Source organism: Anolis sagrei, chromosome 8 (genome assembly GCF_037176765.1).
Source record: "Anolis sagrei isolate rAnoSag1 chromosome 8, rAnoSag1.mat, whole genome shotgun sequence".
NCBI classification, from domain to species: domain Eukaryota; kingdom Metazoa; phylum Chordata; class Lepidosauria; order Squamata; family Dactyloidae; genus Anolis; species Anolis sagrei.
This window is the reverse complement of record NC_090028.1, coordinates 23,003,514-23,030,736: the sequence shown is the minus strand read 5'-3', so window position 1 is coordinate 23,030,736 and position 27,223 is coordinate 23,003,514. Positions and strand designations below refer to the sequence as shown.

Here is a 27,223-nt window from a genome sequence, read left to right as displayed (position 1 = left end):
CTCGGTATGTCTGTGCCATGCTGCTTATCCAAACCTCTGCCTGGCGGGATGGTGATTCAAGCCTCCAACTTACAGAACTCAAGCAAGCTTAGCCTTGGAGGGAAAGGCAAAGAGGAGAGAAACACCTCTAAAGAGCACAGTGAAGAACCTCAGGAGGAGCATCTCTCTGGCAAAGAGCATCGAATGGGAGTGATGTGGCGGGTCTTTTTCCCTCACTCCGGCTGGTGCTGAAGAGCTGGCACGCTCCCTGCATCCTTTCCTAAGGGATCAGGCTCTGCCGGAGGATGGATGGATGGATGCAGGAAAGAGCGAAAGGGAGAGAGGATTACTGGGGCTGAGCCTTCCCCTCTTCCCTCTCCTCCTCCTCTCCTCCTGTGAGGACCACAGAGGCAGCTCTCAAGGGAGCATCCTTCCTCTCCAACAGTGTTTCAAAGGGACTGCGAGGCACAAAAAGGCTGGACGAGCAAGCAAGCCGGGATGGACCTTTGGAGAGCTCCTAGCCATTTCCATGGAAGGAGAAGTGCCCATCCCTGTATCCCATCCACCACCCACAGATGCCGAAGGCTTCTCGGTCCTGCCATTGCCTTGCCGGGGAGACTTCGCCTGAACACAGCCTGTGTTTAGTGCAGTAAGTAACTTTGCAAAAGTTGGCTTGGGAATTTGGGTTGCAAGAACAGCACCAACAAAATGGAAGAGCTAAAATATAGATCATGGCTTCAGTTTAGGGTTATTTAGTGTTTATACCTGAAGTGCTGGTTGTATTTTAATCTGTGATGTGTTTTATTATGTTTTATTTGTCTTATGGTGTTTTGATTGATTTTGATTACTGACTACGTCCATTTCCTTTTTGCCCCAATGCACCTGCATGCTTTATACCTTGTTGTTAGTTGCTTTGAATCCCTGATGGGGCAAAAAAGTGGGATATACATACATTAATTGTTGTTAGGTTCTTGTGGGTTTTTTCGGGCTATAGGGCCATGTTCTAGAGGCATTTCTCCTGACGTTTCACCTGCATCTATGGCAAGCATCCTCAGAGGTAGTGAGGATGCTTGCCATAGATGCAGGCGAAACGTCAGGAGAAATGCCTCTAGAACATGGCCCTATAGCCCGAAAAAACCCACAAGAACTTAGAGATTCCAGCCATGAAAGCCTTCGACAATACATTAATTGTTGTTGTTGTTGTTTATTATTACAACATTATTATTATTATTATTATTATTATTATTATTTATCACAGTGGGTATATTTGCTTTGTGATTTGTCATTCATGTTGTCATATATATATATATATATATATATATATATATATATATATGCATGCATGTTTCGTGGGTTGCATTTAATGATGCCGCACAATATTTCCAAAAAGGCTTGGGGAATAATTGTGATTTTCCCCAGCTCCAGCATTATTTTGAAGAACAGAATCATATAGTTAGAAGGGACTGCAAAGGCCATCTAGTCCAACCCTCTGCCATGACTGACTGTATGGGATTGTTGAAATGTGATTTATGGGAATCATTGTGAACCCATAAAAAGACTGCAGAATGCTGCAGATGTGGGAAGAATGGCTGCAAGATCAAGGGGAGAAGAGAGAGGGTAGGCTGGCTTCTCGTAGCTTCTTTCGTTGCCTGTTTTGCTTTGGGTAAGAACTGCCATCAAGCCGACTGTAACTTATGGTGATCCCATATGTTACTCCGTCATTAATACCTCTGTTTAGGTCTTGCAGAGTCCTAGCAACTCCAGATTCCTCGGCTGGATCCCTCCATCTCAAAGGCAGCTTCCCAAGCATTATTGCCTTTTCTAAGGAGAGTCCTTTCTTCTTATATGGCCAAAACGTCATAAACTTAGTCTAGCCAACTTGGCTTCTAAGGATAGTTCAATCTGGATTTGCTCCAGGATCATATAATCCTAGAATCCTAGAGTGGGCCATCATCCATTCCAACCCCATTCTGCCAAGAAGTAGAAAAATTGCATTCAAAGCCCCCCCCCCCCCCCCCGACAGATGGCCAACCAGCCTCTACTTCAAAGCCCACAAAGAATCATAGAATCATCGAATCATCGAATCAAAGAGTTGGAAGAGACCTCATGGGCCATCCAGTCCAACCCCCTGCCAAGAAGCAGGAGCCTCCACCATACTCAACAAGGAGCAGAGAGAGAGAGAGAGAGAGAGAGAGAGAGAGACTTTCAGTGCTGAACAGCTCTCTCAGTTAGGATAGTTAGGATGTTCTTCATGTTCAGGTGGAATCTCCTTTCTTGTAGTTTGAACCCATTGTTCCATTGTGTCCTAGTCTCCAGGGCAGCAGAAAGGAAGTTTGCTCTCTCCTCCCTGTGACTTCCTCTCACATATTTATCAATGGCCCTCATCATGTCTCCTCTCAGCCTTCTCTTCTGAAAGCTAAGCATGCCCAGCTCTTTAAGCCGCTCCTCATAGGGCTTGTTCTCCAGACCCTTGATCCTTTGACTCGCCCTCCTCTGGACACATTCCAGCTTGTAAACATCTCCCTTCAATTGTGGTGCCCAGAATTGGACAAAGTATTCAACTGTGGTTTGACCAAGGCAGAAGAGAGAGGGAGCATGGCTTTCCTGGATCTATATACTAGATTCCTATTGATGAAGGCCAAAATCCCATTGGCTTTTTAGCTGACCAATTTGTCTTTAACGGTGCTGCAGTCCATTGCATCTGTAGATCGATCACTACCTTCTATATTGATTGCTTTCAAACTTCACAGGATCCCAATGACTACTAGACCTCCGTCTTCTCCCCGTCCTCTCCTCTTCTTTGGTGTTTCAAAGCTGAAATGGAAAACTCATTGGAAAGCATCAAGAGGGTCCTCCCAATGTCTTGTCCATCCCATAATTTGGTCTGTTCCACAATAAGAAAAAGCTGTTTATTTATGTATTGGTTTAAAAATAGCATCCTTACCAACCTTCATCAGCATCTTATTCTCCTCCAAATAAGTGGACAGTGTCATCTAGCTAAGGATGGGTACACAATCGAAGGACCAGATTTGCCCTTTTCTTGAGATGGACACATTATCCTGGCATTATTTAATTTTTGAAAGTCTTCTAAGGCTTTTCGTTAGAGCAAAATGGGTTTGCTGCAGATTGAGGACAGGCAGATGGAACAGAAGTAACTTATGGAAATTTGTGGTCATCGGACGGGACTGTCATTGAGCAGGAGCAGCCGGGAGAGAACTTTAGTTACAAATATGAGATGCACTCAAGATGGTAAACATGGGCTAACTTGGGCCCTACCTGAGGGGGGAAAGGAAAGGGCCTGAGGCTGTGAGGAATGGTGGGAGTTGGTCCAAAACACTTGGAGGACCCAACTTGGCCCAAGCCTGCAGTAAAGATTATTGCAGCCCTATACACAGTTCGGGCAAATCCCACTGGAATGAATAGGTTTCACTGCTCAGTCAGATCACATAGGATTTGCTTAATCCATGGGTGGCTTTTTAGAGATGCAACTTTGAGGCACAGATGGAGAGGCTACCTCTGAATAGGCACCGAAGAGGATAATCCTATATGGAAGACCAAGTTCAGACCTTCTCATGAACTTCTGGAGGCCGTTGGCTGACCTCCTATGGGAGCAGGATAATAAGACAGATGTGTCTTTGGTATGATCTAGCTGCAGGGCTTTGGAAAACTTTAATTCTTCTGCTCACACTGAATGTGTGGCTTCCTCGCAGGTCTCACAAACTAACAGCACCAATATAGCTATGGATTTGAAGGCTATAAACCTGGTTTTCCTTGCAACTAATCCATGGGGTGGTTATGTCTTTTAATAACATGTTCATAGAAGCGTACTAATAATGTTGTAATATAATATATTATGTATACTACAACTTATAATATAATACAATATATTATATAATACCAATAGTATAATATACTAATATATTGTATATATTGTAGTATAATAATATAACATAATATAATATAATATAATATAATATAATATAATATAATATATATGACTAATAATATTTCAGTATAATAGTATAGTACAGTATTATGCTATGTTAGGTGTCATATAATATGTTATATATACTACAACTTATAATACAATATATTATATGATACTAACAGTATCATTATGACACATGCACAATGGAGGACCTTCTTGCAGCAACACCAGAGGTACTCCAAGTGGCCAGATACTGGTCAAAGGATTATCAAAGGACAATCAACTACCAAAGGACAATCAACTACCAAACTTGCAAATTTTGTGTTTTGTCTGTTTGTTTGTTTGTTTGTTTTGTTCTGCTAGAAATGTAATACAATTGACTGGTTGCCCTGACACTGTTAGGACCAGCTTCTGCCAACCTAGCAATTTGAAAACATGCAAGTGTGAGTGGATCAATAGGTACTGTTTCTGCAGGAAGGTAAGGGCACTCCATGCAGTCATGCCAGTGGCCACATGACCTTGGAGGCGTCTATGGACAACGCCAGCTTTTTGGCTTAGAAATGGAGATGAGCACAAGAATCCCAGAATCGGGTACAACTAGACTTAATGTAAGGAGAAAACCTTTACCTTTACTATAGAGAGAAAAAGTGGAATAATAATAATAATCATCATCATCATCTGAGGAACATCATAAATGAAGGGACTATTGAGGAGGGTGGATGAAATATAATTAGGATGGAGACATGTTTCTTTCTGTCTCATTGTGTATGTGTCTGTTTTCTTCTACCATCCTTGTCTCTCTAGCTAGCTTTGGTCTGATGCTGTCCTGGGAGGCCTGGTGACAACCCTCAGAAATGCCTATTCTCTCTGGAGGCAGCGAACATGATTTCAGCTACACTTCTTGCACCTCCTTGAATCATCTGATCCCCGTCTCAGTGGTCGAGACACCTCCAGCCAAAGGGGTCCACTACCAGAGGGCCAAGAGGGTCTGGTGCCCCAAACAACTCCAAACAACTGACTTGAGGAGCGAGATTGTGGTCAACGTAGGAGGCATCAAGTATCTCTTGCCTTGGAGCACCTTGGACGAGTTCCCCTCATCCCGGCTGAGCAAGCTCCGGTTCTGCAGTGGCTACGAGGAGATCATCCAGCTCTGCGATGACTATGACGAGGACTCCCATGAGTTCTTCTTTGACCGCAGCCCTAGTGCGTTCGGGGCCATCGCCAGCTTCTTGGCGGCAGGGAAGCTGATGCTGCTCCGTGACATGTGTGCCTTGTCCTTCCAGGAAGAGCTCAAGTACTGGGGGATTGAGGAGTCCAGCCTGGAGAACTGCTGCTTCCGGAAGCTCTTCCAGAAGGCAGAGGAGGTGGCCGATCAACAAAGGGAGGAAGAGATGGAGATGAACAAAGTGATGACCTGCATCCTGGAGGAAGAGACCAAGACCTTCATGTCCAGGCTAAGAGACATGGTGGAGAACCCGCAGTCAGGCCTCCCTGGGAAGATCTTTGCTTGCCTCTCCATCCTCTTTGTGGCAACCACGACAATAAGCCTTTGTGTCAGCACCATGCCAGACTTAAGAGAAGCAGAAGACAGGGTGAGTAAGTTCTTACTACTACTATTACTACTACTAGTACTATTATTACATCTATTTCTTCTTCTTTCTAAGCTGTATTTTTTTTTGGCCTTTGCACATGTGGTTGCCATCCTGCAATCTCCAAATGCAGTGCTGTGGTATCTATCTATCTATCTCTATCTATCTACCTATCTACCTATCTACCTACCTACCTACCTACCTACTCGTCCATGTATTCATGCATCCATGCATCCATGCATCCATGCATCCATCCATCCATCCATCCATCCATCCATCCATCCAATTAACCATCTATCCATCCATCCATCCACCTATTCATCCACTCATCCATCCATCTTCTCCTTTCTAAGCTATTTCCCCAATGGAAGGGTTAGCATTGTGACTGTCATTTCCACAGGACTTTGTTTTGGGCCTCCACAGGTCTCATGGCAATGTGCATGTCTTTGTTGATGGTGTCCATCCACTTTTTTTTTGGTCTTTATCCATGTGGTTGCCGTCCTGCAATCTCCAAATGCAGTGCTATTTGTGCAGCTGATGTTGATTTTCTTCTCATGACATAGTCTTGCTTCCAATATTTTCTTGCTGATTGCTTTTATTCCTCATCTTTTATCATCATCATCATCATCATCATCATCATCATCAGTACAGTAGGCCCTCTACATCAGTATAGTTAACCCTTGACATTTGTGGACATAACTTTGGCAGATTCATGGGTTTGAACAATCTCTAGGAACCCCTAGGTCCTTCTGTACAACTTTATGGCCAACTTCCGCCATAGAATTCTGCTGGAGAGCCTAGAGATGCTAGAGAGAGAATATACAATAGTAGTCATAGTAGAACAGTGGTTCTCAACCTTCCTAATGCCGTGGCCCCTTAATACAGTTCCTTACGTTGTGGTGACCCCCAACCATCAACTTATTTTCATTGCGACTTCACAACTATAATTTTGCTCCTGTTATGAATCATCTTGTAAATATCCAATATGCAGGATGTATTTTCATTCATTTGGCACAAATACTCGATACGCCCAAATTTGAATACTGGTGGGGTTGAGGGGAGGATTGATTTTGTCATTTGGGATTTATAGTTCACCTACAATATCAAAGAGCATTCTGAACTCCACCAATGAGGGAACTGAACCAAACTTGGGACACAGAGCTCCCATGACCAACAACAAATTCTGGAAGAGTGTGGTGGGCATTGATCTTGGGTTTTGGAGTTATAGTTTACTTACAGAGAGCACTGATGCATCTGGATCAAACTTGGCATGAATACTCAATGTGACCAAATGTGGACACTGGTGCAGTTTGGGTAAGATAAACCTTGACATTTGGGAGTTGTAGTGGCTGGGATTTATAGTTCACCTATCATCAAAGAGCATTCTGAACTCCACCAATGATAGAATTGGGCCAAACTTCCTACACGGAACCCCCACGACCAACAGAAAATACTGTGTTTTCTAATTGTCTTTGGCGACCCCTCTGACACCCCCTCGCGACCCCCCTAGGGATCCCGACCCCCAGGTTGAGAAACACTGTAGTAGATTATTATTATTATTATTATGTTTATTAAGTTTATTTATATCTCACCTTATTTCTCCATACGGAGACTCAAAGCGGCTCACAATTCAAATTATTACAATACAACATAAAATATACAAACATTGAACAGTATTTAACATAATTACTATTGAAAACAATTCAAGTTAAAACCATAAAAGTGTATAAAACCACAGCACTTTCTGACTTAAGCACCTTCATCTTTAAACATCTATCGGAATAAAAAAAAATTCCATGAGAGGTGTTATCTAGGTAAATAAATCTATAGCAATTTTAACTGACATTTTCCCACTTTTGTGGGGTTTTGTGCAAATGTGGGAGACTGGCTGTATTATTTATGACCAACATGCATCTCATCTGCACAGTGATTGATCTTGTCCAGGCATGGGCAAGCTTCTGCCCTCCAAGTATTTTGGACATCAACTCCTACCGGCTGTTAGGAATTGTGGGAGTTGAAGTCCAAAGCACCTGGAAGCAGGCTTGTAGCGAGGGGGGGGGGGTTTAGGGGTTCAACCCCCCCCCCCCCCCGAAATGTTTCAGATTTTTTTAAAAAACCTGGTTTACTCATGAATTTTAACTGGTTAACCAAATCCCCATGCTGCTAAGTCTATGAGATGCAAAAAATCAAGAGTCCCTTCAGAACTGCAAGCACTATCTCAAGCAAATATTAGCAATTTATTCACACTGTCATTACTTGCAGCAATAGCCAATGTAGTTGTTCTGGTAAGCTGTACCAGGAGCTCCAACTTTATTTGCTTTGTATTAAAGGTTTGCTTGCAGTCCTAGGTTTCAGGGACTCTGCAGATAGGTGGCTTCTTTGGTTGCAGTCATAGGGCAAGTCACCTGTCCATCATTGTTAAGTTTTGGTCCCACCCCTTGCTCAGGGCAATTGGGAAGGGAAGGGAGCCATTTTTAGTTAGTCTCAGCAAGGTAAGCTTATGTATAGGATGTGTGCAAGCTTCCCCTGTACAAAAGCTTCAACCCTTAAGACCTTCCAGGGGAGAAAGGTCTTAAGAGTCTCCAAAGAATTTCCAGGAAAACAGCCCTAAAGACCAAAGAACTCCAGCTGGAGATCATCTACTGCCTGGCTGGTAGGTCCACTCGGTGTTCGAGATGCAGTTCGACTCGGTAGCGGAGCCCACATCAGTAAGGGTTAGATTACAGTCAGCCTGGGAGAAGTTAAAACGGGGATTTTCCTTTAAAGAAGAAGTTATTGAAGACAGTTGCCTGTCCTTCGTGGGCAAGATTAGGAATTCACCAGTTGCCTAAAAGCTTGGAATCATTTGCTTAACTTTACTGAAGACAAGAGAAGTTTCCGTTTGATTGTTCATTAATAAAAGACTTTGTTGTACTTCTCAAGCCATCTAAAGACTGTTTGTGGTGGAAACCTCTGAGAACTTCTCTTTAGGCCCCCTGGCTTCCCACTGGGCAAAGGTTGCACATCCTGTTCTAAAGACAATTATTTACAGGCCCAGCGTGCGACAGAACAGTAGTGAAGCAACCAAGTTGGGGGGGGGGGGGAGGGGATGTTGAATGCTCTCATTCAGGACTTGGTGGAGGTGGTTGACAAGGGCGGACCTGCAGGGTATTGAAGGCTGCTCTGCCCCCTGCAGATGTGCTCTCTGCTTCAGCCTGAGCTAGGAGGCAGGTTTCAACCCCCCCCCCCCGTGAAATTTTCAACCCCCCTCCCCCCGAAAATTTCAACCCCTCCCGAATTTTTTTTCTGGCTACGGCCCTGCCTGGAAGACTGAAGTTTGCCTATGCTTGGTCTAGACTGTGCATACATTTTCCTCTCGTCCTTTGCCCATGGTTGATGTTCATATTTATACTCGTTACATATACTCAGTGTTGGACATGACAGCTCAAGCCCTGGCATCCCGTTGGTGGCTTCCACGCACCTCAGTGTAGCTTATACGTCCATAACTCCTTTTTTAGAAAGCACACATAAGGCTATTTTCTTCCTCTTGAGCTTTGTCCAAAATCTGCCCACCAACAGATGTCCCTAAAGAGAGGTTTCTTACATTGACGGTGCTGGGACTGACTGTCCATGCCTGGTTAAGATGGAGTTTATTGGGTTTCAACAAGCTCTTTTTGTGCTGGGTGGTCTCCTCTTGTCCAATATATATTAGCTAATCAACACTAGAAAGCAACCAGATTCTGCTCCAAGAGCCTGGAAATTTAGTTTGAAATATTCCCAGCTAATAGATAACAGTGTTAAATAGCTATAGCAAAACAAGATATTTTAGCACATTGAAAATTCTTTTCATGGTGTGAGAATCTACAAAAGCCCTTTTGCTGTTTCTATGGGGCACTAATTACTTCTCATTATAATTCCAAAACTCTCAGTATAAGAGTTCATCCAATTTGAAATGTGCATGCGTGTCCAGAATCAAATCTCTGTGCACTTATCAATGCGGTGTTTCCCCATTAAAAGGGTAAAGGTAGTCCCCTGACATTAAGTCCAGTCATGTCTGACTCTGGGGTGTGGTGCTCATCTCCATTTCTAAGCCGAAGAGCCAGCGTTGTCCGTAGACACCTCCAAGGTCATGTGGCTGGCATGACTGCATGGAGCGCAGTTACCTTCCCGCCGGAGAGGTACCTATTGATCTACTCACATTTGCATGTTTTCGAACTGCTAGGTTGGCAGAAGCTAGGGCTGACAGCGGAAGCTCACGCCGCACCCCGGAATCGAACCTGCAACCTTTCGATCAACAAGCTCAGCAGCTCAGTGCTTTAACCCACCGGGGGCCCCCTCCTCCTGGGTATCCATTATTTATTTGAAACGCAACAAGAGGTGTCCACAGCAGACACTCCACAAGAGGTTTTTTTAAAAAAAATGTTTTAATTGAATACAAGATAACATAATATTTGAGCAGATAATAAATATCTGTTGTGAGCATACATTGTAGTAAAGTATTTCTATATGGTATGGTTGGTTTTCTTACCACAGTGTTTCTCAACCTGGGGGTCGGGACCCCGGGGGGGGGGGTCGCCAGAGGGTTTCAGAGGAGTCACCAAAGACCATCCGAAAACACATTTCTGGTGGTCTTAGGAATCCCTTTGGCATAGTCATTTGGATTCACAGTGCTCTGTGGATGTATGTGAACTACATCTCTAAATCACTGTCAATTCATCCCAAAGCTCTCCACAATTTTCTGTTGGTCATGGGGGTTTCTGTGTGGGAATTTTGGCCCAATTCTATCATTGGTGGGGTTCCGAATGCTCTTTGATTGTAGATGAATTATAAATCCCAGCAACTACAACTCCCAAATGTCAAGGTCTATTTTGCACAAGCTCCGCCAGTGTTCACATTTGGGCATATTGAGTATTCATGCCAAGTTTGTTCCAGATCTATCGTTGTTTGAATCCACTGTGCCCTCTGGATGTAAGAGTTTTGTAACTCCAAAACTCAAGGTCAATGCCCACCAAACTCTTCCAGTATTTTTTATTGGTTATGGGAGTTCTGTGTGGCAAGTTTGGTTCAATTCCATCGTTGGTGGAGTTCAGAATGCTCTTTCGATTGTAAGTGAACTATAAATCCCAGCAACTACAACTCCCAAATCACAAAATCATTATCGTCCCGTCCCCCCAATCCCACCAGTATTCAAATTTGGGCATATCGGGTTTTTGTGCCAAATTTGGTCCAGTGAATGAAAATACATCCTGAATATTAGATATTTACTTTCAAGATTTGTAACAGTAGCAAAATTCAAGTTATGAAGTAATAATGAAAATAATTTTATGTTTGGGGGTCACCACAACATAAGAAACTGTATTAAGGGGTCGCGGCATGAGGAAGGTTGAGAACCACTGTCTTACCAATTGAGATCCTAATAATAGCACTGATCATTTATTATATTTATATTTATTTATACACTGCTTCATCTCCCTAAAGGGGACTCAAAGCAGCTTGACATAAAAGCATTAGCATACAATTATATATATATATATAAAATTTTATTTATACTCCACTTTATCTCCCCAAAGGGGTCTCAAAGTTTGACATAAAACCATTACCATACAATTTCAATTATTATTATTATTATCATTATTATTATATATTACTATACATTACTTATTATTATTATCTTTATTTATACCCTGCTTTGTTTCCCCAAAGGGCACTCAAAGCAGATTGACATAAAACCATTAGCATACAATTTCAATTATTATTATTATTATTAGTTGTGTATTCGTAAGATGTTATGTTATGGTCTTGATCTATTGTAAACTGTTGTCTTTTCTATGTTCTATGTTTTGTACACCGCCACGAGTTGCCCTCGGGCTGAGAGTGGCGGTTAACAAGTGCAAATAATAAATAAATAATAATAAATTATTATTATTATTATTATTATCATCATCATCATCATCATCATCATTATTATTATATATTACTATACATTACTTATTATTATTATATTTATTTATACCCTGCTTTGTTTCCCCAAAGGGCAATCAAAGCAGATTGACATAAAACCATTAGCATACAATTTCAATTATTATTATTATTATCATTATCATTATCATTATCATTATTATTATATATTATTATACATTACTTATTATTATTATCTTTATTTATACCCTGCTTTGTTTCCCCAAAGGGCACTCAAAGCATATTGACATAAAACCATTAGCATACAATTTCAATTATTATTATTATTATTATTATTATTATTATCATTATTATTATATATTACTGTACATTACTTATTATTATTATATTTATTTATACCCTGCTTTGTTTCCCCAAAGGGCACTCAAAGCAGATTGACATAAAACCATTAGCATACAATTTCAATTATTATTATTATTTTATATTATCATATATTATCATATATACTATTATTATTATATTTATTTATACCCCACTTTATCTCTCCAAAGGGGACTCAAAGCATCTTGACATAAAAGCATTTGCACAGAATTAAAAAATACACAAATATACAAAAATTAAAACAGAATTAAATATAAACTGCAATAAGACAATTTGGTGAAAATCCATCAAAACGATTTTGAACCCGCTTTCTGAGTGCCGTCAGAACTGCAGCACAGAAAAGCCATCTTCTCCCCCAAAGGGGAAAGGGCCATAGGCAGAGGTCAATGCAATGCTCTGCATTAATTTGTAGAGCCGGCCAGCTTTGCTTGTAATCCAGGAGCTTTGCCTTCTCTCTGAGCATATCCACCCACGCATGCATGGAGATTTCTGGGCTGATTTCCCCAAATATATGGGATATTTCCAAAAAAAAATGGAAAGGAGAAAAGAAGGGCAGTATTGGCAGGTGGCCTCCCATCCAAGAACTAACCAGGGCAGACCTTGTGTGACTTCTAAAATTAGATTAGATTTACACTATTAAGGTGGGCGACAGTCCTCCCTTCAATGAAGAATGGTTTTCAATCTCCCTTCTTATGATGAACTCATATGATTGGCCTTTCACACTTTAGAACAGGCATGGGCAAATGTTCTAACTTGGGGGCCACATGCTAGCACTTCCTGCTAGGAGGACTGGCTGCCCAGTGATGGATGGATTGATGGAAGGAAGGACCAAAGGGAGGAAGGGAAGGATGCATGGAAGGAGAAAGAGGGAGAGAGGGGAGGAGACAGGGAATCATAGAATCATAGAATCAAAGAGTTGGAAGAGACCTCATGGGCCATCCAGTCCAACCGCCTGCCAAGAAGCAGGAATATTGCATTCAAATCACCCCTGACAGATGGCCATCCAGCCCCTGTTTAAAAGCTTCCAAAGAAGGAGCCTCCACCACACTCCGGGGCAGAGAGTTCCACTGCTGAACGGCTCTCACAGTCAGGAAGTTCTTCCTCATGTTCAGATGGAATCTCCTCTCTTGTAGTTTGAAGCCATTGTTCCGCGTCCTAGTCTCCAAGGAAGCAGAAAACAAGCTTGTTCCCTCCTCCCTGTGGCTTCCTCTCACATATTTATTATACATGGCTATCATATCTCCTCTCAGCCTTCTCTTCTTCAGGCTAAACATGCCCAGCTCCTTAAGCCGCTCCACATAGGGTTTGTTCTCCAGACCCTTGATCATTTTAGTCGCCCTCCTCTGGACACATTTCAGCTTGTCATTATCTCTCTTGAATTGTGGTGCCCAGAATTGGACACAATATTCCAGGTGTGGTCTAACCAGAGCAGAGTAGAGGGGTAGCATTACTTCCCTAGATCTAGACACTCTGCTCCTATTAATGCAGGCCAAAATCCCATTGGCTTTTTTTGCCGCCACATCACGTTGTTGGCTCATGTTTAACTTGTTGTCCACGAGGACTCCAAGATCTTTTTCATACGTACTGCTCTCGAGCCAGGCATTGTCCCCCATTCTGTATCTCTGCATTTTGTTTTTCCTGCCAAAGTGGAGTATCTTGCATTTGTCACTGTTAAACTTCATTTTGTTAGTTTTGGCCCATCTCTCTAATCTGTCAAGATCATTTTGAATCCTGCTCCTGTCCTCTGGAGTATTGGCTATCCCTCCCAATTTGGTGTTGTCTGCAAACTTGATGATCCTGCCTTCTAGTCCTTCATCTAAGTCATTAATAAAGATCCTGAACAGGACCGGGCCCAGGACGGAACCCTGCGGATGGCACTCCACTCATAACTTCTTTCCAAGATGAAGAGGAAGCATTAGTGAGCACCCTCTGGGTTCGTCCGTTTAACCAATTACAGATCCACCTCACCTTAGTTTTGCCTAGCCCACAGGAAAGGAAGGACAGAAGGGAAGGATGGAGGAAAGGCTAGAAGGGAAGGAAGGAAGGAAACGAGGGAGGGAAAAATAAAGAATGGAGAATGATATCCTCCTCACAGAGATAAGAAAGGAAAAACAAAAGGGAAGGAAGGAAGGAAGGAAGGAAGGAGAAAGAGGGAGAGAGGGAAGAAGGGGGGGGGAGGAAGAAGGAAGGAAAGAGAGAAGGAAGGAAGGAAGGGATGGTGAAATAAAGAAGGGTCTGAGAAAAGAGCCTATGGAGCTGCAGCCAGTCTTTGGGCCTGGGTCTGCCCATACCTTCTCCTGATTAGGAGAAAAGCAGTGGTCTCTAGTGGCTTCCATTCCAATGGGACTGCGAATCCGCTTTGGGTGTTATCCCAGACCTTGAAGGTGGGTTGAATTAAGTACCTTGGAAAAGCGCGCCTTTAGAATATGATTAACATTGTTTATTTATTTATTATTATAAACACAGTTATGAATAGCTTTTCAATAACTTTAAAGCAGAGGCTCTTTTTATTGCAATTTTCTGGTAAGAGAAAGGGTATCAGAACTTTGTCAGAACAACATTTAGGCATGCAGCCATACAGCTTCTATGTAACTACATTGGATTCACAAACCTACAGTTACACTGGGTAACAAATAAACAAACAAAAAGACGTTTCATTTTTGCTCAGCATTCACAATCACATATCCATTCAACTATCACCATGCATACATCACCCTTCTACTGCTGTGAAGGACATCTCTTAGGCCAGACTGCTTCCTTGCAAATCTGCCAACACATCAAATGTCTAAAACTTCAAAATGCCAACACATCCTTTCCCTTTCCCTGAGAAAGAAGCAAGTGGCCAGAACACTGCTTTTCCATAGCAGACCTGACACTCTCCAAAGGCACACCATCTCTCTCGAGCATGGCAGCTGGACCAGACTCCTCTGGTCTGCCACAAGGTTTGGATTGTAATAAGGTCTATGATATCCCTGTAGCAATGTGTTGACTCTTCGTAATTGGTGTTGAGAAACGCAGTCAGCTCTGTGTTGACTTCCTTTTTAACATTTATTTATTTATTTAGCAGTTTTGTATACCGGTCTTCTCACCTCTATTCGAGGGACTCAGGCCGGTTTCCAACATCAATATTACAGACAGTCATTAAGACATCATATTCTAAATCACACTAAAACATTAAAATAGCAAAATACAATCAAAATGTTTACAATACATTGTAAACATTTCCTTAACTTAAAAGAGCCTTTGTCCCTGATTAATGTAAACAAGTTGTTTTCCCCAAAAGTTCATCAAGTGAGCAACTGTTATTATTATTATTATTTATTTAACTTGTATACCGCTACTCCCAATTTGCCTTGGAGCGGTTTACAGAAGCAGATTAAAACAATACAATTAACTTAAAAATAACAAAAACAGATGTAAACGTTTCTCTTATTACCGTCACAGTTCATATCAATGTCAATCATTTACTATGGCATAGGAGCCCCCGGCGGCACAGTGGGTTAAACCCCTGTGCCAGCAGGGCTGAAGTCTTGGCGGAAAACCTGCAACAGGTTGCAGGTTCGAATCCGGGGAGAGCGCGGATGAGCTCCCTCTGTCAGCTCCAGCTCCTCATGCAGGGACATGAGAGAAGCCTCCCACAAGGATGGTAAAAACATCAAAAAACATCTGAGCATCCCCTGGGCAATGTCCTTGCAGACGGCCAATTCTCTCACACCAGAAGAGACTTGCAGTTTCTCAAGTCGTTCCTGACACAACAACAACAAAAAATAGTATGGCAGGTCAGTCATTACAGTTCTCATTAGCAGGTTCGAATTACAATTCCAACAAGCAGGTAGTTCCTGATTTTGTCATTTCAGGCTTAATCTTTTAGAATGGTGTCTTCAGCCAAATTAGACCCCTTTCATACACCTTTTGTACAATTCTGTCAAACCATATGTCATAATAAATCCATATTTATCAAATCTACACATCATATTTTCATGACAGAATGATGCCAATTTCAGTAACCATTTCATAGGACAAAGAGCCTATTAGTTAATAATATGTGAATAATATGGTTAACACTGTCACCATTCTCCAATCACTGATGTTGACGATCCCGACCACCAGTGGAGAAAAGGTGACCCAGCTAAGAGCATCCAGCAAGAATATAAAACTTTAGAAAAGTTCCTTTTTCAAATGTGAGTTCTCTGAATCCATCCAACTATGGGAATCTTCCAAAAAGTAACTTTCCCCCATTCTGCTGTGGTCAAACCACAACCTGCTTGCATCACTAAACTTTTCACATTTTATTACCATGATCTGTTGGCTTCGTATAAATGAGATAGTCAAGACAGCCTTGGCTTTGCTCCATACCTCAATGCCTCTATCTTGGGTGCTGAATGCATTAAGTGTAGGAGGGTTCCCCATTTGGCTACCTCCTTTAAAGTTTGGACCAAAACCCAAAATGGGTTAATTAAAATGGATGTGACTGATTTGCATGTGTCGTTTTCTGCGGTTGTCCAGTTTAATTTCCTTGAATGGGTTTGCAAAGGGCCGTTCCCCTTAAATGTTCTTAGGCTCCTTAAAATCGTCTCTGTGTATTCATCGCAGGCAGTGGCTTTGTACATATACATAACCTTTGCGGTCCAATGACATTGTGCGGCTAATGCTTCCCGCTGATCCATAAAGAAAAGTCCGTGCGCTCCCCGAGTGCATTTGGATTCATTATTCAAACAAGTAATGCAGGGCTGCCCGAAGTATCCTCTATGGCTGAGTAGCCACCTATTGAAGTGGCAAAGTGACCCATTGCGGGGGCATTTCTTCCTACATTCCAACCTCAAAGACTCCCTTGATTTAAATTATTCTAATATTCAAGTATTCTAATAGGCAGTGGTGCAGAAAGTGTGATTTTGCAGTCCCTGTGGCAGTTATATGTTGTATTTCAGGGGTCAGAAGTTGAATGCCCCCCAGTTGCAACTTTTCTATGGACAAAACGACCCCAAAGCCTATCATTCTGACTCCAAAGAAACCAATCCTCAATGGTGCCACATCTGGAACCTCTCAAAGGACTTCAAAAGCAGAACAATGTAAAACTTCACTATTTCGAGGTAGCCCTTATCCCTACTGCAAATCTGGAATGGAAATTCCAAGCTCTTCTGGAGATTTCACTCCATAAAGACACATTTTAAAAACTGGGTTGTTGTAGGTTTTCTGGGCTATATGGCCATGTACTAGAGGTATTTTCTCCTGACGTTTCGCCTGCATCTATGGGAAGCATCCTCAGAGGTAGTGAGGTCTGTGGGAAGTAGGAAAATGGGTTTATATATCTGTGGAAAGACCAGGGTGGGACAAAGGACTTTTGTCTGCTGGAGCTAGGTGTTTTCCTACTTCCAACAGACCTCATTACCTCTGAGGATGCTTGCCATAGATGCAGGCGAAACGTCAGGAGAAAATGCCTCTAGAACATGGCCATATAGCCCGGAAAACCTACAACAACCCAGTGATTCCGGCCATGAAAGCCTTCGACAATAAATTTTAAAAAACCTTTAGATCAGGGGTGGGGATGTAAGGTCCTCCGAATGCTGTTGGGCTGCAAATCCCATCATTCCTTGAAGTCTAGCAGTGTCTGGAAGCCCATATGTTGTTTATCTTTGCCATGAAATCGTATCTGGAGATTGGGCAGCTGATATGCTGCCCAATATCTGCAATGAAATCCTCCTCACCTTGCCTCACCTCTGCACTGCAGCTCTTTCTGCTTTGACATTTCGAGCGAGAAACTTTTGATTCTCTCTCTCTCTCTCCGTCTACGCTCTCACTACTTAATTGAAAGATTTGTTCATGAAGAGGTGTCGATGTTCTGAATATTAAGTAATGCCTGGCTGCAAATGTGGGAGAACTTTGCTGGCAAGAGGCAGCCTTGAATCACAGGGTGCATCCACACTGTAGACTAAATGTAGTTTGGCTTGGCACCGTTTTGCCTTTCATGGCTCAAAGCTACAGATTAGAATCATATAGCTTGACAAAGCCCCTGTTGTTGTTGTTGTTGTTGTTGTTGTTGTTGTTGTTGTTGTTGTTATATCCCACTTTGCCAAAGGGGACTCACAGCAGCATGACATAAAAGCATTGTTGTTCATTCGTTCAGTCGTCTCCGACTCTTCGTGACCTCATGGACCAGCCCACTCCAGAGCTCCCTGTCGGCCGTCACCACCCCCAGCTCCTTCAAGGTCAGTCCAGTCACTTCAAGGATGCCATCCATCCATCTTGCCCTTGGTCGGCCCCTCTTCCTTTTGCCTTCCACTTTCCCCAGCATAACTGTCTTCTCTAGGCTTTGCTGTCTCCTCATGATGTGGCCAAAGTACTTCAACTTTGTCTCTAGTATCCTTCCCTCCAATGAGCCGTCAGGCTTTATTTCCTGGAGGATGGACTGGTTGGATCTTCTCGCAGTCCAAGGCACTCTCAGAACTTGTACAGAAAGCATTACTGTACATTATTATTATTATTATTATTATTATTATTATTATTTGATACACAACAAGATTATACACAGCAAACAAGATCACTATTGGATCACTTGTCGGACACTTCCCAAGTGTCTAGGACTGTGTGATGTATCAGTAAACAATGTGTGCAGATCTGAGTAGGGTGGTCTTTTGCAGCTGACAGGTGGTGATTTTGTTAGCACTGATTGTTTTTAAGTGCAGGCCAAGGTCTTGAGGCGCTGCACCCAGTGTGCCAATCACTACTGAGACCCCCATGATTGCTTGTGATAAAGTCCTAAGAGCCTCAGGCCCCTTCCTTTTCCTTTTTCCTTTCCTTTTCCACTTAATGATCTGAGGGGGGAAAGGAAAGGGACTGAGGCTGTTAGGAATTGTGGAAGTTGAAGTCCAAAACACCCGGAGGGAGGGCCCAAGTTGGCCCATGCGTGATCTAGGAAATGAATAAAGAGTCCTTTTTGAGATATTCTTTTTTCCCCGACAGACGTTTGTGCCACCAAAGAGTGGTATGTGAAGATCCAAGCGTAGCAGGTGGCTGGTGGGAGGGTGAATCAACTGTTTGTTATCCAGTTGGAGCCTCGGGACTTTTCCCCAGGGAAACCTGGGAACTGACATTCTGTTCCAATGGAGAAGGAGGAGGAACGTCTCAAAGAAACCCTTGGCATCAACCCCAGATGGCCACCTCCTTGCTTTGGGGGCCTCTATACTGTCCAATTAATCCAGTTTAACTACCCTGTCCCTTTACAATGCAATTCTGGGAGCTGTGGGCTACAGACCTTGAAAGGTAAAAGTAAAGGTTTTCCCTTGACATTAAGTCTAGTCATGTCTGATTCTGGGACTCTGGTGCTCATCTCTATTTCTAAGCCAAAGAGCATTGTCCGTAGACACCTCCAAGGTCATGTGGCCAGCATGACTGCATGGAGCACCGTTACCTTCCCGCAGAAGCAGTAACTATTGATCTACTCACATTTTGCATGTTTCTGAACTGCTAGGTTGGCAGGAGCTGAGGCTAACAACGGGAGCTCACCTCGCTCCCCAGATTCTAACAGCTGACCTTTCGGTCAGCAAGTTCAGCATCCCAGCAGTTTAACCCCCTGTGCCACCTTGAAAATGATTGCTCAATTGATTCCATAACATTCAGCCAAAGATGTTCAAAGTGGTGTCAGACCCAATGATAGATAACATTGCCATGATTAGAAATGACTTGAAGACACACAACAACAACAACACAAAAAAACAAGGCAGTTTTGGATGTTGTGAGAACAAGTTCCATTTTAGCAAAGCACTTAATCTAGTCCAGGGGTTACCAAATTTTTAAAGCCGCAGAGAGCTTTTTGAAGGATCATAGAATCATAGAATCAAAGAGTTGGAAGAGACCTCATGGGCCATCCAGTCCAACCCCCTGCCAAGTAGCAGGAATATTGCATTCAAATCACCCCTGACAGATGGCCATCCAGCCTCTGTTTAAAAGCTCCCAAAGAAGGAGCCTCCACCACACTCCAGGGCAGAGAGTTCCACTGCTGAACGGCTCTCACAGTCAGGAAGTTCTTCCTCATGTTCAGATGGAATCTCCTCTCTTGTAGTTTGAAGCCATTGTTCCGCGTCCTAGTCTCCAAGGAAGCAGAAAACAAGCTTGCTCCCTCCTCCCTATGCCTTCCTCTCACATATTTATACATGGCTAAGGAAAGGTTTATCGTGGAAACTATTGGGCACAGGGACAGCAGTGCATTTTGAAATGTGATAGATGGACCAGGGCAGTGGTGGAGGGATTGAGAGTGGTTGTGTGAACTAACTGAAAAAAAAATATGAACAAATTTCTATGGATACTGCACATATCTAGTTTGTAGTGCAAAGAAAGAACAACAACAACAATTTTTATTGATTAGCTAGTTGGCCTTATCAAAAACAGACAGTGCAAACACAACATACAACATATGTCTGGTACTATTAAAATAGAATACAAATATATAGGAATTTATCAACTTTCGACAGCATTAATAGAGAAATCCTCTGGCAAAAATTAACAGCCCACGGAATAGACCGCAGATTACTGCTCCTGATCAAATGTCTGTACTCCAACAACCATATTCAGGTTAGAACGGGAATCAGTGGAGCTCTGACAAAGAGAATAGATTCCTGCAAAGGTGTAAGACAAGGCTGCTTATTGGCCCCTTTACTTTTCAACCTTTACATCAATGACCTGCCAAATTCCCTTAGCAGCTCTGATGTTCACATGCCAAAAATTGGTAACAGACATGTAAACACTCTTTTATAGGCAGATGACATGATTTCGATGTCAAATACACAAATAGGATTACGAAGATTACTGAGTAAACTTAACACCTATGCCCACAAAAACAAGCTGACAATAAACAAATCCAAGTCAAAAATAATGGTGTTCGGAAATCGTCCATCTAAACACAAATGGGTTCTTGATGCAGAGCGCATAGAACAGGTTAGTACTTTTACATATCTAGGCTTGGTATACTCAGAGACAGGCTCATGGCTTGCACACTTCCAATCTTGTGCAAAGAAAGAAAGAAAGAAGCAATATTTAAAATGCAGAACAATTTTAACCAACATAAACTTAACAGAATTTCAGTGGGAAAGCCCAGGGTCATCCAGTCTTTGCAGGAATAATAGTAATAATCATAATAATAGGTTGGTTGGTTCGTCCCATGGGATGAACCAATGGTTAAGCTGTTCAGCTAGAAATGGAAAGGAAAAGCACCAGAATGTATATTTTGGCAAATGGTAGATTTGCATGAAGCCCAAAGGAATGGATTGACAACAAATTAGATATTATTTATTTATTTATTTATTTACTTACTTTATTTCTGTACCGCTTTTCTCAGCCCTTAGGCGACTCAAAGCGGTTTACATAATACAGAATATCACAAAAGAGTATCATAAGCAGATTAAAACACACTATACATTCTACATAACAATCAGTATCAAAGACAATCATTATCATAACCATAGCTCCTCAACAACAAATCAGAATCCTTTCTCGTAATCCTTTGTTCCATATTCCTATGTTCGATTGCACCGTGTTCCTATATTCCATTGCACTGATTAGCCAAACGCTTGTTCGAAGAGCCAGGTCTTCACCTTCCTCTGGAACGCCAACAGCGAGGGGGCCTATCTGATGTCTGCAGGTAGGGCATTCCACAGCCGAGGGGCCACCACCGAGAAGGCCCTGTCTCTCGTTCCTGCCAGGCATGCCTGCGATGCAGGCGGGACCGAGAGCAGGGCCTCCCCAGACGATCTTAATGTCCTGGTCGGTGAAGATGCGTTCGGAGAGGTAAGTAGGGCCGGAACCGTTTAGGGCTTTATAGGCTAACGCCAGCACTTTGAATTGTGCCCGGTAGCAAATTGGCAGCCAGTGGAGCTGGCGCAACAGAGGAGTGGTATACTCCCTGAGTGCCGCTCCTGTTAGTAACCTGGCTGCCGAGCACTTGACCATTTCAAGCTTCCGAGCAGTCTTCAAGGGCAACCCCACGTAGAGAGCGTTGCAGTAGTCTAAATGGGATGTAACCAGAGTGTGGACCACCGTGGTCAAGTCAGACTTCCCAAGGTATGGGCGCAGCTGGCACACAAGTTTTAATTGTGCAAATGCTCCCCTGACCACCGCCGAACATAACAACAACAACAGTAGCAACCCCAGGGGTAACCCAGTTCAACCTGTTTCTGTAGTGCAGGAAAGGCACAAATCAAAACACCCTTAACAGATTTTTCTTTGTCGTGTCAGAAGCGATTTGCCCTAACAGATGATCATCCAGCATTTGCAATAATAATAATAATAATAATAATAATAATAATAATAATAATAATTGTAATTTTAATGGTGATGATGATCATGATCATGATCATGATGATGATAGGAGCAATTCCAGGAAAAGCACAGTCAAAGTGGTAATAAAGAGACCCTAAGGGCTCCACGGAGCACAGTTTGAGAACCACTGATCTAGTCTGCCTTTTAGCCTGGTTTTTGAGGAACTATCCATAGTACTGAATTTCAATCCTTGGAGAGCGCCTTTCAAGGCAGCTTATTTACTCCTCTCCCTATGCCCTATGCCCTTAAAATACTAGGGGACATGTTTAATATCTTTATGTGTTCCAGGGTGGCATTAAATAAACCTGAGGTTGACTGCTTATTCACTGTCTATTTTAGGAAAGGGCTTCTACAGTGGACCAACTCCTCCTCCTGATAATATATGGAAAGGTCCCATAAAGGAGTGATGTTGCCATATCATCGCTCATAATAAAACCCTAAGTGGATTCATTCCTTCACTGACATGGAAGCCCTCACAGGCTTCTTGAGCCAGAGAGACTGGAAAGTGAATGTGAAACCTTCTGCTTACAAAGCCTGACTCCTCTGCAAAGTCAATATGGAGTCCTTTGAGAGAACAGGTTCTGGTTTCTTTATAATGCCAAGGACTCCTTGAGGGGCTCACATTATTATTATTCCTCTCTGCAATGCGTTTCCCCTCAAGTGATGGAAATCTGTTTGCTCAGAGTGCCAGAATGTCAGTTATAGAAACGATAATGAGTTTGTGCCTATTAAATATTATTTTCAAAAGGCTGCTGTAGAATATATTTTTCCCTCCCTTGTTGGAACAGTATTGGGCTTCACCAAGGCTGTTCAATTAAGTCCTGCTCTGAGATATGTTTCCAAAGTGTTCTCATTGTGGTTAGTAAACTAGGAGAAGCATTGATTGATTTGGGCCACCTTTGTCTCCCTCTCTCTGTTTCCTCTCCACAGGGTGAATGTTCCCAAAAGTGCTATTACATTTTCATTGTGGAGACCATCTGTGTGGCTTGGTTCTCCTTGGAGTTCTGCCTCCGCTTCATCCAAGCGAAGAGCAAGTGCCAGTTCTTCAAGGGGCCACTGAACATCATCGACTTCATGGCCATCTCCCCCTACTACGCTTCCCTCATCGTCCTGGATGACGAGTCCATGGAGGACGACGACAAGCCCAGCGGGAACTCGTACCTCGAGAAGGTGGGCTTGGTGCTGCGGGTCTTACGTGCCTTGAGGATACTGTACGTCATGCGCCTGGCCAGGCACTCCTTGGGCTTGCAGACCCTGGGCCTCACTATCCGCCGCTCTGCACGGGAATTTGGTCTCCTGTTGCTCTTCCTCTGCGTGGCTGTCACCCTCTTCTCACCCTTGGTCTACCTGGCCGAGAACGAGTCTGGGAAGATCTTGGAGTTCACCAGCATCCCAGCCTCCTACTGGTGGGCCATCATCTCCATGACCACGGTAGGCTACGGAGACATGGTCCCCCGGAGCGTCCCAGGCCAAATGGTGGCCCTGAGCAGCATCCTGAGTGGCATCCTCATCATGTCCTTCCCAGCCACCTCCATCTTCCACACGTTCTCCCACTCCTACTCCGAACTGCGGAGGGAGCACGAGAGGCTGCAGTCCCGGATACGGAGGATGAGGAATGCCAACACGTCAGGCGAGAGTGACACCTTCAACGAGAACGAGAGCTTCCTACCTGACCCCAATGGCTCTCCCACCCGGTAGTTTGGCCAGGATAATAAACAAAACCCCGCTGTGCACAAAACAAGAGATGCACCAGCAATGCACCATCTCCCAATGCAACAGCTTCTGCGAACCCTTCCCTCAGCACAAAGATCTGCACAGGGGGAATCAACAGCTTCAATGCATCGGCGTAACAATAATGCTTCATCAATGATGATCATAGGGAAGGGATGGCACTGGAAAGGTGGGATACAGTAATACGTCTGGAAAGCCCTTCCCAGAAGCTGGTTTGCAGGTTGAAAGACACACAGAACTGAGACCATAGTAGGACAATGTGGTCCATGAGCCACATTTGGCCCTTGTGCCTAATTTTGTGAGACACGGATGGGCCCAATGGAGTGACTCCGGGTTTCTCCCAGGTATGATATTGCAAAAAATATATATATAGCCTAAATAGCATTGCTACTCAGGAAGGCTCTCTATAGTTGAAGATGCAGCAAAAATGGGTGGAAACAGGTAGAGGTGTTACCGTTATGTGCACAGTAGTGAAGGAATTAGGATGAAAATTTTCACTTGTTTTATTCTGCGTACAGAAAAAGAATAGGCTCTCCATTTTATTGGGGTGGGGAGGCTAGCTGTAAAAAAAACTATGAACTAAAAACACCATTATTATTATTTTATTTGAGAGAATGCCTCCAATGTAATTCTATGGACAATTCCAATAGAGGTTGACCTTTTGGTCACGCTGGAGAAAGTAGAGTTTCCTAGAGAGAATGTAATTAATCAAATCCACAAACAATCAAATCTGCACAAAGTAAACCTTGCAAATGTAGGTGCACATGCACGGTTTTTACCTCGATGAATGGGGTTTTGAGAGATTTTACACACTTTTTGGATAATTACAAAAAAAGTATATTTTTCTGGTGGGTTTCCTTTTTGAAATGTGTGTAAAACAAACCTTTTCTAATTTTCTTTTTGGCACAACCCCTTTTTTTGCACTAGCTCTGACCTTGGTTTGCTTCTGAAAGTAGAAGTTCATCCAGGACTAAAAGCCTGGCAGGAAAACTTTGCAAATTTCCCAATGTTTCAATACTTGCTGGCTTGTGGGCATCTTAAATGATTTAATTTCGGTCACAGACTGTCCAGTTGTTTTGTCTGACTCTATTGAAAGGTTGTAGAATGGTAGCTTTTGGCTGGATGCACCTCAAATTCCTCGCCAACTTCCATTTCACTTTGATTAAAGTTGGCACAAAGAACTGCCTTTGAGATATGGCTATCCTTTAAAGCAGACATGGGCAAACTTGGGCCCTGCTTCCGGGTGTTTTGGATTTCAACTCCCACAATTCCTAACAGCCTCAGGCCCCTTCCTTGCCTCCCTCAACCACTTAAGGCTGCTAGGAATTGTGGGAGTTAAAGTCCAAAACACCCAGAGGGAAGACCCAAATTGACCCATTCCTGTGCTACGAGTATGTCATCCACATAACTGAAGGATGCCATCCATGTACTGAAGGAATTGCGGGAGCTGGAGTCCAAACACCTGGAGGGCCCAACTTGGCCCAAGCTTGTACTATTATTATTATTATTATTATTATTAAACTTTATTTGTACCCCGCTAGCATCTCCCGAAGGACTCAATGCGGCTTACAAAGGCCAAGGCCTCAACACAACAACAACAGACAATAACAATACAATGCAAGCAAATTAAAAACATAAGCAATAACAACAACGAAACATTACACTATTACACAATAAAACCAGGGCCGGGCCAATGAAGGGTACAAGTTAAAAGTGCTGGGTGTAAGAGGTGATATGTTGGGATTCTGGGCAAGTGCAATGTGCAGAGAGTCTTACGCTCTAATAAAGTGCTTCTGGGACGTAGTGCTGGAGGTTATCCTATTCCGGAAAGGCACATCGGAATAGCCAGGTCTTCAAGTTCTTCCTAAAGACTGCCAGCGTGGGTGGTAGTCTAATGTCTTTGGGGAGGGTGTTCCATAGTCGGGGGGCAACCACAGAGAAGGCCCTGTTCCTCGTCCCCACCCCAATGAGCCTGCGACGCAGGTGGAATCGTGAGCAGGGCCTCTCCGGATGAACGGAGGGAGCACGTGGGTTCATATACGGAGATGCAGTCACGCAGGTAGGCAGGTCCCAAACCGTTTAGGGCTTTGTAGGTAAGCACCTGCACCTTGAATTGGGCTCGATAGGTAAACGGCAGCCAGTGGAGCTCCTTGAACAGGAGAGTTGACCTCTCTCTGGAAGGGGTGCCAGTTAACATCCTGGCTGCCACCCGTTGAACCAGTTGGAATTTCCGAGCCGTTTTCAAGGGCAGCCCCACGTAGAGCGCATTACAGTAATCCAACCTAGAGGTGACTAAGGCATGGACCACCCCGGCCAAATCAGCCTTTGCGAGGTACGGTCGCAGCTGGCGCACAAGTCTTAGTTGTGCAAAAGCCCTCGCAGACACCGCCGATGCCTGAGCCTCAAGCGTAAGTGATGAATCCAAGAGGATTCCCAAGCATGCTATGAGCATGTCATCCACATACTAATGGTCTTGTCCACATACTGAAGGAATTGTGGGAGTTGAGGTTCAAAACACCTGGAGGGAGGTCCCAAGTTTGCTCATGCCTGCTTTAAAGCCATCCTCAAGATGGAAAGTCTTTTGGATCTGCCCTCCTTTTGCCATATCTAAAATATTGAGAATCAAGCGTACGAGGAATTTCTCATAGAAGCCTATCAGCATCCCTTGAGCCCAAGGCATCAAATATCATAGCTTGGAAGCATCATTGAACTGCCTGATCAATCTCCCAAGGAATGACTTGAGTAGCACCTGGTTTGGGGATGGAGAAGTTGAAATTGAAAAGCAAAGCCTGCTTGAGAAAGGCTGAGGGCCCTCTGTAAACCTTTCACACTAGCTAACAAATTTTATTTACATACTATTTCTTGAGATAATTGAGAAAGAATAAAAAAGAGAATAAATGTCTGGTTGTCATGAATACTTTTTAAACCAGGTTCTTTTTATTGCAATTTTCAGTGTGAGGGGGCATAGCAGGACTTCTGCAAAACAACATTTAGACATACAGATTCTCTGCAACTACACTGGATTTACAACAACCTACAGTTACATTGGACTAACAAAGAAAGAAAGGGGTTACATTTTTACTCAGAATTCATAAACATACGAACATGCATCCATCCTCATGCATCCAAATATTACCTTATCCTCTTCTCCCTCCTTGGGGAAGAACACCTGTTAGGCCAGACCCTGCTTCCATGTAGCCTGCTAACTCAGAGTTCCAAAACTTCCATAACACCAAAATGCCAAAACATCAAACTCCCTAAGAACATGACTCCAAAATGCACTCCTTCATCCTGGAAAGAAGTGACGAGCGGAGTGCCATCCGCAGGGTTCCGTCCTGGGCCCGGTCCTGTTCAACATCTTTATTAATGACTTAGATCAGTGTTTCTCAACCTGGGGGTCGGGACC

General features: G+C 43.3%; 1 protein-coding gene across 1 annotated transcript; it reads left to right on the top strand.

Annotated features, from left to right (window-relative positions):
• On the top strand, nucleotides 1–26,717 carry KCNG4 (potassium voltage-gated channel modifier subfamily G member 4). The gene is made up of 3 exons (XM_060788263.2): nucleotides 1–628; nucleotides 4,712–5,499; nucleotides 23,017–26,717. Exons 2-3 carry the CDS (start codon nucleotides 4,762–4,764, stop codon nucleotides 23,782–23,784), a joined length of 1,506 nt encoding a protein of 501 aa, XP_060644246.2. The 5' UTR covers nucleotides 1–628; nucleotides 4,712–4,761; the 3' UTR covers nucleotides 23,785–26,717.
• Nucleotides 26,718–27,223: the final 506 nt, after the last annotated feature.

Coding starts and splice junctions, on each gene's coding strand:
- KCNG4 (XM_060788263.2), top strand. CDS start 4,762: ATGCCTATTCTCTCTGGAGGCAGCGAACATGATTTCAGCTACACTTCT. Junction 5,500..23,016: donor TAAGAGAAGCAGAAGACAGG/GTGAGTAAGTTC, acceptor TCCTCTCCACAG/GGTGAATGTTCCCAAAAGTG.